General features: G+C 42.2%; 1 protein-coding gene across 5 annotated transcripts in view; it reads left to right on the forward strand.

The window, feature by feature from the left end:
- KIF21B (kinesin family member 21B) overlaps positions 1-12950 on the forward strand; it is a 413924-nt gene that overhangs the window by 278881 nt on the left and 122093 nt on the right. For all 5 annotated transcript variants that reach the window (XM_086923173.1, XM_086923170.1, XM_086923172.1 and 2 more), the window contains exons 16-19: positions 1164-1271; positions 3102-3170; positions 5506-5729; positions 6406-6553. In XM_086923173.1, coding sequence (XP_086779299.1) covers positions 1164-1271; positions 3102-3170; positions 5506-5729; positions 6406-6553 — 549 coding nt within the window. The remainder of the gene's footprint in view (positions 1-1163; positions 1272-3101; positions 3171-5505; positions 5730-6405; positions 6554-12950) is intronic.

The following is a 12950-nucleotide window of genomic DNA, read 5'->3' on the forward strand; positions in this document are numbered from 1 at the left end:
TAAAAAAAAATGCTTGTCCTTTGGAAACTAGGTCCTAACTGTAACTATCTACTTGCAGAAAGCCAGGAGGAATATATGACAGGGCAGAGAAATAACTTTATATTAGACAATTGAGGGCCTAAATGTGGCCTATATGTGAAACTATGTTTTTATTGACACTGTAATATTTGCGGTATTGCTTATGTGAATCAGTGTGCAACATATCTGTGACTGTATTGTTGTAACAGTATCAGGAGCAGTGGTGTCTAGGTGAGTTTGATGCCCTCTTAACGCTGGTATTTGTGTACTTACGTCACCGGTGTACATGTAAAACATTTAGGGGCCATTTCCGATCTTGCTTGGAAGTGCGCCAAACGTGATCCGGCTGGAAAAATACGAGCCATAGGCGTGTTTTCCGACCGACTCATACAGCTGTACAAGCGAGCAAGTAGGATGCGAGAAACGTGAAATCGCTCACCAACTCGTTTCCGGGTCTGAACCACTCTGTACGTCTCGTTCGTAAGCAAACCGTGCCGTGCAATGGAGGCGATTTCGACCGAGCCAGTACGATGCACGGTTTGGACAACCGGATCGAGTCTGAGCCCCGACACGTAAACGCTCCAGGAAGCGGATTTTAGGGGTCTGCGCCGGAAACCCCTTCACCCCTAGTCATACGAGTCGATCGCAGGGGGAAGCCAAGGGCCCCCCTACACAGGCATGTATGGTGCGCGTGGCACAGACGCGTCCCCACTACAGGGGGCACCATTGTGCGCAACATACCTTTTTCGTCAATGGAAGTCTATGTACGCGTCGTACAACAGGCTCCCATTGACTTCAATGGGGATCCGAGCGACCCGTGTCAGTCAGCGCTTGTTCGCATCGTACTCAGGCACTCGGAGCCCCGGAGCACGAGTCGGTCAGAAAGCCCTCTGGATCCGAGTTGGACGGAGTCTTCTCCCAGCAAGATCGGAATCGGCCCCTAAATGTGAACCAATGATTTTGCTTGCTTACCTGTATGTGTCACTGTGTATTATGTTTTTTTGATTGTAACAAGTCTTCGTGCTGGGGGCAATTGGATGGAAACTATGTTTGTGCCACATTGGGCAACTGAAGGTCTGGGATTGAGGCATAAGCTCTGCTGCTGCTGTTGGTGTAGACCCTATTGACGTTCTACCCTTCTACAGGCATCACTGATGAAACAAATGAGGGAGGAGCAGCAACGGCGGCGACTGGTGGAGACAAAGCGTAACCGAGAGATCGCACAGCTAAAGAAAGAACAACGCAGACAGGAGGTCTGTGTCAATAGGGAAGGGATGGTGAAAGGTTGGGATGGAAAGTGCAAAAGGGCAATGTTAGAGAAAAGACTCTAATGGACCACTGAAGTGAGGGATCTAAGAAATTTTGTAGAAATCTATTTTTAGATCATAACAGTTCTGATCATTAAGACTGTATTAAGGTTTATGAAAGCATTTGTTGTGTCCAGTAGTGAGAAGGCCTTCCATAGAGTGCCTAACTCTCAACAAGTTAAACCTGAAGTGCCTTAAAAAGCACAGTGAGAGATGTTAGCACTGGACAAAGGTTGACTGCATAAGACAGTTTTAAAGTAAAATCCGAGCATATTTTAAAATAAATGTAAATAATTTTTAAATAATTCCAAGAATATCCTTTTTGGTGCAAAAAATGTGTACAGCCATTTGAGTGCAGAACAGCTTGAAATATGCTGCCTGTTCTGAAATGTATATGGATATGAGGCAAGATGTACTAACATTAGGAATACCGATTTTTTAAATTGCAATTCTCTCTGAAAATCGGAATTCCTTATGTATGAAACTCTTTTAAGTTTCATTAGAGATTCCTTGTGGGCCGTAAATAGACCTACCTCATGCATATTAAGGTAGGTCTCAATTTGTGACCCACTCGGAATCACAGCCATCATATGGACGGGTGCCTGCTGAGGTCAGCAGACCACCATGTCTGTGATTGGTTTTAAATAAAGCAGTCTTTTCTTTTTTTAATGCAACCTTTTTTCCTGAGAGGATAATGGGATGCGTTTCAAAAGATTAAATTAAACTTTGCAGTTTAATTTTTTAATCCGTGGGACCACTGCCTGCTCTTAAAAAATATTTGTTTTACATTCTTAAAGAGGAAGGGGTCCCCTGGGACCACTTTCCCTTTGTGAATGGGTTACCACCTCCTTAAAGGAATTGGTAATATATGAATGCTTTGCAACCATAATTCCGTTGCAAAACATTTGTACATCATCCATTCAGATATCAGTCTTTGGAAGAGATGCCCTAAACATGCCCCTTCCAAATACTGAATCGGAAAAACATTTGGTGATTTAGTAACGTGTTACCGAATCGCAATTTGTGTTTTGTACATATGTAAAAGCATGTTTGCAGTTGGCAATGGCCCAATCGGCCGATATGGTTCATGATATTTTTCCTGAATAATTTTCTTGTGGTAATGCCTGTAATTATATTTTCATTGAGTGTACAGTTTGAGAAAGAGTGCCCTGAATTAATGGCCGATGAAGAGACGTATACAAAGTGATACACGATGCAGCTTAAATTGCCCTTTTTGCCATAAACCTCATCTATGAACATTTGAAAGTCCCCTGTTGCTGTATTAGCCCCATTAAATGAAGATAGGCCATGCCCACTTGCCTTGAATGATGGTTAGCAGGTTTTGCTGTTTCTCCAGAGTTATGTTTTTATCATGCCTCCTGTCATGGTGTCCCAGATCCTGGAAGGATTGTTAGAGTAATTTACATCAATCAATCAGTCAATCAGGGTTTTAAAGCACAGCTATTCACCCTTTGTGGACTGAAGGTGCTGGAAGAGGTGGGGGTGGCTGCTGGTCCATCTGCAATTAGGTGTTCAGTTCTAGAATATGCTTACATATCTGGGGCTGTCAAGTCAAAAACAATGCCTTACTCCCATCAGAGTAGAACATGCGTTGGAGCCAAAATTATGATCTTACATTTGGGATGATTCTGTGGCCAAATACAGAAGGTTGGCACATAAACGTGAATCCTGAACTAGTTGCTGACAGGGTAGCTCACTCGCTTTCTGGCGAGCTGCAGTTTCCTAAATCTGCCTGTTTTTCTTCCCTTGTTGCAGTTTCAGATCCGTGCTTTGGAGTCCCAGAAGAGGCAGCAGGAGATCATTCTGAGGCGGAAGACCCAGGAGGTAAGTTGTTGATGATACAGCCGCTGGTCCTAAAACCACTGAGGTCCAACCTGCATAGTTACAGAATCTTTCCAACCTTTCATAAAACGTATCGCAGGTAGGTTACCAGGGAATAGTTCTCATTGGCGCTACTTCTAAACCACACCCAGATGTTGTTGTTTTCTCCATATGAGACAGTACATTGGCAGTCATCTCTCTGCAGGATACATGAAATTTCAGGCAAATCCTTGTTGCTTGTTGAACTGGTTGAGCAAACCAGTTCTCTGTAGGCATAACCTAGAGCCCGGCTATTGTAATGAGGTGAGACCTGCAAAAAGGCTGTCTTTGTTGCATTTCCACAAGACCACCTCTGAAAGAGTCATTCAATCCAGAGCCATAAAAGGGAGATTAGTATAGAAGTCCCTGTGGCATTTCCTTTATGCATTTAAGCTTTGTGACTTTCTCTGGAGGCATCATCTGCAGTGTTGATATATTTGCTCACTGTTAAAGACAGTTTAATGATGTGTCGATATCACTCAAGATTTTTGGGAGGGAGACAGGCCATTTGAGTTTGTACGCTGATTGTGCTGTGGAGGTTTTCTGTTAATCAATATGGGAATGTGAGCTCAATTTCCAAGCCCATTCAAAGCCCAATTCCTTCTGGAAGAAAAGAATTGTGAGGAGTTGGAGGTGTCAGTTGGAGCCCAGACCTATTCTACATTGCCAATGTCTCTGTTGAACACCCTATGTGGTGAGGGTGACATTTCAAGATCTGAGCTCATCTGGGACGTGGTGTGTGACTGTGTGAATCGCTCCTTGAGAGGCAGAGGTTACTTTCATATACCTGCTGTTTAGTGTTTGGCTGATAATTGTAGTAATCATTCTTGTTGGTTGAAGATTCTTGCTGGTTCAATTCTTGAGTCATCTCTAATGAGGTAACCTTTTTAGTGAAAGAAGAATTAGTTATCATTCTCACTTAATTGCTAACTAGTGCCTTGCTAGGAGAATCCCCAACATATATGATGGAGAAACCTGCCTGTGAAATCATCATTTGGGTGTCCTATGTTTTAGCATGCAGAAAACCTACAAAATGTTTCAATGATAAATTCTTCTAAAACAGTGGTTCCCAAACTTTTTAGAACCACAACCCAATTCCTAGAACGACACACTTTCATGATCCACCTAGCTTTAATAAATAAATCATTGTGTGGTAGCGCACTGTCGTTTCCAGACAGCACATTTTGCATTGAAAGGGCCACTACATTTGCACAGACATTTCTGATAAAACTATATTACACCCAAAAGTATGGACATCAGTGTTTTGATTTGTTTTGATCCTATTAAAATCTTTGTTTCCATCACACTTCAGAATTACAAAAAATGTTACTTAATTCTTACCTTCCTAACTGCTGAACATGTACAGTTCATTTACTGACATTTTAATTTTTTTCTGTTACAAAAAAAAGACATCTTACAGCCTTTACTTCACACAGCTGTATCCTAGCAAGATTCACACATAATTCACTTTACTTACTCTCTCTCACTGCAAAATCAAAGGAGTTTGTAAACACAATTTCCAATGTTAAAAAAGCTGCAATTTGACAGAAGACATAAACTGGCATTTGACCTATGTCTTTGAAGCACAAGAAATATTAAAGAGAAAAACACAATTTAAAGGCAATGTTTTTATTGCTTGGACTCTCGCAGCCCACCAACAAATCGACTCATGACCCTCTAGTGGGTCAGTAACCGCAGTTTGGGGACCATTGCTCTAAGTGACTGTTAATAGAGGGATGTCATAATACTACCTATAATCTCCTATGGTTGTACATCTGTAATGCTGTAATTGCGGGTCCGTGCTCTTTCCTATCGAAAACCATGCAAGAATACTATAAGACTGTCCTATAAATATCCTAGTATAGATTTTTTCTAATGTCTGCCTAGTGATTTACTAGTCTGCATGTAAGAAACTAATAGGAATTCCCTAGAACTATGTTACCACTATCCTCAATGCTCACTCAGTGCCAAAACTCACTAATAACAGTGTGGTAGTTAATCCTCTTATGAATGCACTGAGACTACCACTGATGCCTCATTAGGTTTTAACTGGGAGTTGTTCTTTGGCAAAGAATCCAAACATTCAGACCAAATAGATTTGTAGGATATTTAAAGTCATTTGGTGTCTGTTCATAAGCTAAGCCAACTTGTTTTTTTTATTCACCTCCTCTTTGTCTTCACATTGTTGTTTAGGAGAAAGCCATGGTCCTTTTAGGAGTACCACAACCTCCTACTGTACTTGGTGTTGATGAACACCTACACTGCCAGGCTTCTATGTATCATAATTTTTTGTTTTCAGGTCTCAGCTCTCCGACGACTCTCCAAGCCTATGTCTGATAGAGTTGCTGGTAGGTTAGTCCAGAAAAATGCCCTGCTGGACTCCGGGGCAGAACTTTCTGCTAGCACGACTTCCTCTGATCCAGACTCTGGATCCCGCTCTGTCTCCAGCATTGTGCGTCAATGGAACCGAAAAATGAACAACTATGTGGATGTTCCAGTTGTGAATGGGACAAGACCTCCAAGGTAAAGCTTGAGCAGTGTGAAAGATGGTGTGCACTCTGATGCCGGAATTAGTAGGGTTGTGGAATTCTTTACTTTAAGGTACATAAGCCAGCAGTCACAGTCCTCAAAAAGTATGAAACTCAAGGAATTGTAGCAACCCTGGTCCCATCAGTTCCAAATTTCAAGAGTAAATATAAAGGCTTGAGAGGAAAGGAAATGGATAGAGTCAGTAAGAGAATAAGTTGTCGGAATGAGCTTGTCTAAGAGACTGGGGAGTTAGATCAGAGTGACCAAAGGGCATGAGATTCAGTTTTTAGATTGAGATAGTGAGAACGAAAGTGAGTGGGGGGGGGGGGTGATACTGATAGAATAGAATGAATGTGAGAGTATGAGGGAGGTTGAGGGCAGGGAGATGTCTGCCTTCCAGTACACAATTGCTTTTTGTATGAGTGCATGTCTATTTCTCTGCTCTGGTATGAGGATTTTTGACTGTGTGTACGCTGCAAGATTTTCAGAGTCAGACCTCTCTTGCTCAGTCTAATTTTCTGTACCTGTTTTCAATCTCCATCTCCATTTTCCTTCTTGAACTGTGGTTCTTAGTTCAAGTCTCCTTAGGTCCTTTTCTTCAATGCTGTCCTCAATTGTTTTCCCTCTCAGGTACACTGCTGTCAATCTCACGTCCTCTCTTAACTTGCAGGAAGAAATTTCCCCGTAAAGGACCCAATCAGACCTTCAGCAAAGCAGCACGAGTAAAGTGGCAGTCTCTGGAGCGCCGGGTCATGGATATTGTAATGCAGAGAATGACCATTGTTAACCTGGAGGCTGACATGGAACGTCTGATCAAGGTGGGATTGAAGGACCATGGATTTTTAAAATACATTTATTTTCATTTGGCATACCAACAATGCACACTGATAACATCATCATTATTGTTTTCTGAAAAGATACATCATAATGTACAAAAGAAAACAGAATATAGAGAAAAGAGTCATAGTGCCTGCATACATGTCCACAATTCCCACATATCCATATGTGTATTAGTGCATTACCGTCTCAGACAGACAACAAACTGTCATCACCACCTAATCCACAATCCCCCTGAATTAGGTCTATGCCTCCCACATCTCCTTGCTTCGTTTATCGATGTCTCCTCTACCCATCTAGACCATGCTTCCATTTTCCATTTTGCAATGCACAGAGAAAGCCTAGCTGTCCAATTTTAGGTGATATCTTGTTTGGTGATTATCATGGCCACCAACAGCAGAAGCCTTTGATAGAGATGCAGATATCTTCAATTCCATGTAGCAACACCACTTTTAGATCTAAGGTAATCCTGGAACCCAGCACTTTATTACATTGTAATGTTGAGAGCTCCATTGAAGGCAATGGAGTGGCTCTGGGCTTATATTGACTGATTTAAGTCCTGATCTCCAACATTCCATTGTTTGTCTTCATGTTTCTCCCTGTTTTGTGTACAACATCATACCCTTAGAGGATGGAGTGTTCTAATAGCCTTATAGCCCTTCTGCCTCTGGCTATGCCAGCTGTTAAATGCCCTCTCCCTTGTTATAAGTTCTCTCCTGCGGCTTGGGCCTATAACTCACATTCAGGGACTTTAACAACTGGTATGGACCTTGGCAGCGAGCTATAAGGTTATATTACAAGACTTTTCCACTGCACCCTTGAACATGCATAGGGTTGTGTATTGCCAGGCAGTATATGATAAATCCCCCAAAGCAGCCTGGCATTGGAGACAATGGGGAAAGAATTCTCACTCAGTCTGCCACAACCTCTCTGTAGTGAAGCATACATTCTGTAGTTTTCACACTGTAGGTTTTCAAATTGTACATAGTGGTATCTAGCATTAACCCCTCCCATGCTCATGACGAGCTCAGCTCGTCATGAGCCACGGTTCCCGTGTGCTTATGACGAACTCAGCTCCTCATGACCGTTGGAACGCTCGCACGCGGGGCTAATTCCCCTGCTGTGCTGAGCGTTCCATGGAAATGGGTGTGGTCATGATGAGCTCAGCTCGTCATGAGCACACGAGAACCGTGGCTCATGACGAGCTGAGCTCGTCATGAGCACCGGGGCACTGTACGCGCCCCCCTCTCCCCAGCACAGCGGGGGAATGTGCCCCGCAGCCCAGGGGTAAGTTGAGATGTCTCGGCATGGGCAGGTCCTCTAACCCCCAGAGGGCCAATACCTGATACCCATGCCACCCGTAGCTTGTCAAATGTGTCAGGAGTATCAATAACAATGTATCTAGATGCAATACATGTTGTGTCTGTGCCCTAAGTTGTCCATTCTGATCTTAGCTTCAAATGGTACCTCCATATATATATATATATATATATATATATATATATAGCGTAGTGGCTGTGAATATCCCAAGGCCCTAAGTTCATTTCTATAGGCTGGATCACTGTTGGTGTTGAAAAGACATTTGTCCAGTACAAGGAGCTGAATGACTCAGTAGTAGGAAAAGAGGTCTGCTTTGGCTAGGCCTCCATCATATGTGAATTTATATTTGAGCATTGAGACTTGGGTACAACACTGCCAATGAAAAGTGTGTAGGGCTCCTGTAAGTTTTTTGCAGAATGTATGTTTGAGGGGAAAGTGGTAGTTCTGTAGAATATTGATTAGTCGAGGGAGAACCATCATCTTAATTATTGCACCATGACCAGGATAAAAAAAAAGGTAGGAAGGCTCAGTTGTCCAAATCTGACTGTAGGCACTCAAGGATGGGTTGTAGCACCATGGATATTTTACTGTAAAAGAAACAACAGGGGCAGTATTACAGAGGTGCCCAGGGGTGCAACATGTGTTTGCGCCCGGTTTTCATGCCCCCAGGCAACTTCGGTGTTAAAGAAGGGTCCTCAGGCGCTTGTGCGTCCCCTTCTGTAATACTGGCTCACGTAAAATGCCAGCGCTATCATCAGGGAGCTTTCCCTCAATTGCATGGGGGCGTGGGCCCATGCAAATGGGGGAATCCCTTCACCCGCACCGTTTTGCAGAACCAAAGAACCTGTCAGTGCGACCCCTGATGGCAGCCCTCTGGAGGGTGGAAAAGGGGTCTCATGGACCCCCCGGCATCCCCTTGCAGGAGGGTGCAGTTTCTCACTGCACCCACCAGCAAGGTGATCTCCAATCCCCCTTAAAAGTGAGGCTTCATAGCAGCAGCTCCGTTTTTCACATGAATGCTCTGCTGTGGTGGCAGCGCGAGTTTGCGGCAGCCCTGGGGGCAGTGCATTCATCCTAATACGGCATATGTGCTCCTTGTTTGCTCCAGGTGCGCCTTTTAGATGGTGCGTCTGGTGCAGACAAGGAAAGTGCACCAAATGCATGATACGGCCCCAGGACTGTTCACACCTGACCTAGATAGATAGATTGCATATAAATACAGACAGAAAACTATTTTTCCTTTTTCTGTATTTATAACTTATAAACGGGAAAATACTGACAAACAGTGCACCAGGGTTATCTCGCCATGCTCCTCTTACTAATCTACACCACTTAGGCCCCTTTAAGAGTCCTGCTAAGGTAGAAGCACAAAGCAGCAGGTGGTAGTAGATGTTGCATGTTAAAGGGGTGAGGGACGCTGTAAGAAATGCAAGTACCTTTAAAGCAGCACCGTGTCAGTTTTAGTAATTCCTTATAGCAAAGCACTAGGTGTTAATGGGTGCATTATGAGGCCGGCTCACTGATAGAAATGTAGGCATCATCTGGCGGGGCCTGCTGGGGTCAGCTTTAATAAGTTAGCCTGTGAATACAATCAGTGGCGGCAAGGCAGTGAGGCCTGTTAGCAGGTAGTGGTGTGCTTGACAGCAGGTGGCAGGCTTTGAGAAATTAAAAAATGAACATACTGCCAGTGTACAAACTTTATGGAGACCCCGTTTAAAGAAAACACAATTTTTTTTTTAACTGTTTACACGTGGAATGCCAGCTGCTTCTTTGCAAATAGCCATTTCCATCAAGTGGTGTGGATCGCAGTCTCTTTCCTTTTTTGATGTTGCCCTTGCAAAAGTAATTTCCAATGCTTTCATGCCTTCTTCATTGCTTTTCTAATCTTATTCATTACCGCTGCGCTTGCTCTCTGCATCACAAAAGGTTGGAACAAGTTGCAGGTAACTTTCAGGAGAGATTTAGCACCACAGTGCGTGTTTGATGCCATCACAAAAACAACGATTTCAAACAATGCCAAAGAGAGGCTGCATCCAACATCACTCCCTCTTAGAACGCGCTGTTTAACGATACCTGCTTAATCTGCCTCAGCTGTCAGTATAATAAATAGACACTTTTTGCTTAAAATAGAATGTTCTGTCTTCCAGTGTATTCAATTTTGTTTGGTAACCTTCTAAGTGCGTGCAGTCGTTATAATCTCTCCATAGCCCCAGTCGCATAAATGTGAAAAAATACTAGATGTAGCATCTCAATTTGCTTGCGACAAAAATAAACGTGGATGAATACAGATAAAATGACCAAAAAATAATATGGAAAAATACAGATGGAAATGGTAAAATAATAAATACCATAAAACCGGGAGCCCTACTTATGATGGTCGTGCAAACTCTTTTTCCACAACAGGGATTATACTTCCAGCAATGGACATCTTCTGGTAGAATTCCATTGGGCAGATGTTTAAGGAAGTAGCTAGTAAGCTGCCATCTAAAACATTCACATCACTACTGACCGGCTGACCTCAGATTGCTGTCCAGCTCTTCCTCTGAGCCTTGGTTATCCATCTGACGTTCGCTGCTACAGTAAATGAAACGTTTTGGTGTGTAGCATGTGTTGTTGTAGATCACATGCTGTGCATACTCCCTGATCAGTGGTTGGTGTTGGAACTACTACCTGTTTTAGTTAAAGTAGACAGTATTTGGGAGTGTACTTGGGAGTGCTGAAGTGCACAACCGCACATGATGTCTTCACTGATGTACAGCAGATTATTTTTTTCAAGGATGGGATTGGCTCAGTAAAACTATCACTCCTCTTTTTCGTTATTGCTGTTATGCTAACTTTGAAGAAGAAAATGCAACAGAGTATACACCTATGAACTCTTACTGAGATTTTTATTACATTACCTTCTGGGCTACTCTCGGTTGAGTAAGGAACTCTGCCACAGCACGTTGAGGTACTGGGAAAATAGTTGCACTGAAATTCAATGTGTTAATGTTAGATAAACTGTGTCAGTAAAAAAGCCATAAAATAATGATTTATTTTTAGTTTTGCTTGACAGCGTGGCTGTGTCTGAGCTATGTGATCAAGAAAGGCGCTTTCAGGAGTAATACAGAGAGGGACTGTGGCTCCACCCAGATGTTGGTTCATCTGAGTACAGCTTTTGATTTGTCAAAAGCTGTGTGCTTCCACTGAAAGAGTGCTTATCCTGCAGTCAGCCCTGATCATTTGTTTATCCAGCATCTTCAGCCAGGTTCTTTATCAAGATAAGCTAATGATGTTGACCTTTTTGGTCACACACATTCCACTGTGATGACTAGAGATTCCCCTTTCAGGTCAAACAAATTCCCACTGTGATGCTATTAAACAACGTCTCCTAGATAATTAGATAGTTATGATGTCTCTGATTGCCGTGTGTATGCTTATGCCCCAGATACGATCAAGTCAGTGGGCCTGGTATTTTTTTATTTTTATGATATGTTAAAGTTAATCGACATTTAAGGATGGATTGTTATTACTATACTAAAATTTGCAGCAATGTATTTTGTTACATGAAATCTCACAGTGTACCGTAGTAGGGAAGGGTAATAGTGTCAACTGACAAACTATGGAGATGGAGAATTTGTACTTTGATTATCTTTTTTAAGCCTTCTTATGAGACCTCTTATTTTGCTTTGTAACTGTAATGTTGTTTACATTTCTAATTTTGTGGCTGTGTACCTGATGGTTGCATTGCTGAAAATATTACGCTCACTGCTGTGAGTCAGAGATGATTATACTGACAACCCAGTGTTAAAGAGGAGAGGCCTGGATGGGTCCCTGATGAAAGTATTGCCCAAAGCTAAGGGGCTGATCTCTGTATCATAAAACATTCTGACAAAGGCTGAAGGCTTTGCTTTTGTATTGTGAATAGCATTTGTTAAAGCCAGTAAGCCTTTAACGGTGGATTGTTATCACAATGTTTCATAAGCTGTAGACAAGTATTTTGTTACATGAAACTGATAGATTACTGTAGTAGGCAAAGTTTTTTTCTGTTTTTCATCCCATGTGACAACCTCTGGCAGTCGAAGATGTTAATTGTCACTATTCTTGTTATGCCGTTTTGAGAGGGGTTGTATATTGTTTACCACCTGTAATTTTGTACACCTATAATTGTTCTTATGACGGTTGCTAGCATATCTACACTCAGTAAACCTGTGTTGGTTTCGGATTCAAGCCAATGGTAAAGGCTCTCAGCCTAATTGGTTTACTGCGAAACGTTAGGCCAAATGTCATAGATTGGATTGTTATCACTTTGTGGTCAAAGCCTATAAACAGGTATTTTATTAAATGGAATTATACAGATTACCATAATTTACAGGGTTTTGCCATGGGTGACTTACTCAAATACTAGGGACAGAAGATTTGCAATGAGATAATCCTTAAAAGGCGCTCTTAGGAAGGATGATATGGTTTTCCCAAATGTAATGCTCTACCTTTGTAGTTGTATTACTTTGTAACTGATGGTTGACTTGTGGGAAAGGTTGTGTTCAAAACAGAAGATCTGAGTTGGTATGGTGACAAGCCAATGATAAAGCATAAAAGCCTTATTGTTTCATTGTAAAAAGTTAATGTGGATATACAGAATAGGCTATTTTGTGGCAATTGTATGATCATGTGCACATCCAGCTGAAAATGAGTATGCTTCAAGGCTACTCCAAGTTTCTAATTTTTCCATCATGTCTTTCCTTCTCATCATTTTACTTTAATTATGTTTAGAACATACTGTATCTACCCAGACAGTGAAAACAGTAATCTGATTTTACATTCATTTCATCTGCAGTGCGCCACATTCCCCGATGCCTCAGCCGCTAGACCAGGCCACCGTCATGGAATGGTATTTCTCATAGTTTCACTGTTTTACCACTCCAAGATGACCAACACATTGATTTTAAACGTGGTGGCCATCCTGGAACTCCAAAACAATAAACCACAATGCATAATGCCGTTGCAAGATTACCACCCCCTCCTAAGCTTAATTCTATTTATTACAAACATGTCTGCTTTGTGTGGCCAGCGGATTGT

This window comes from Lissotriton vulgaris, chromosome 5, assembly GCF_964263255.1.
Source record: "Lissotriton vulgaris chromosome 5, aLisVul1.2, whole genome shotgun sequence".
NCBI lineage: Eukaryota > Metazoa > Chordata > Amphibia > Caudata > Salamandridae > Lissotriton > Lissotriton vulgaris.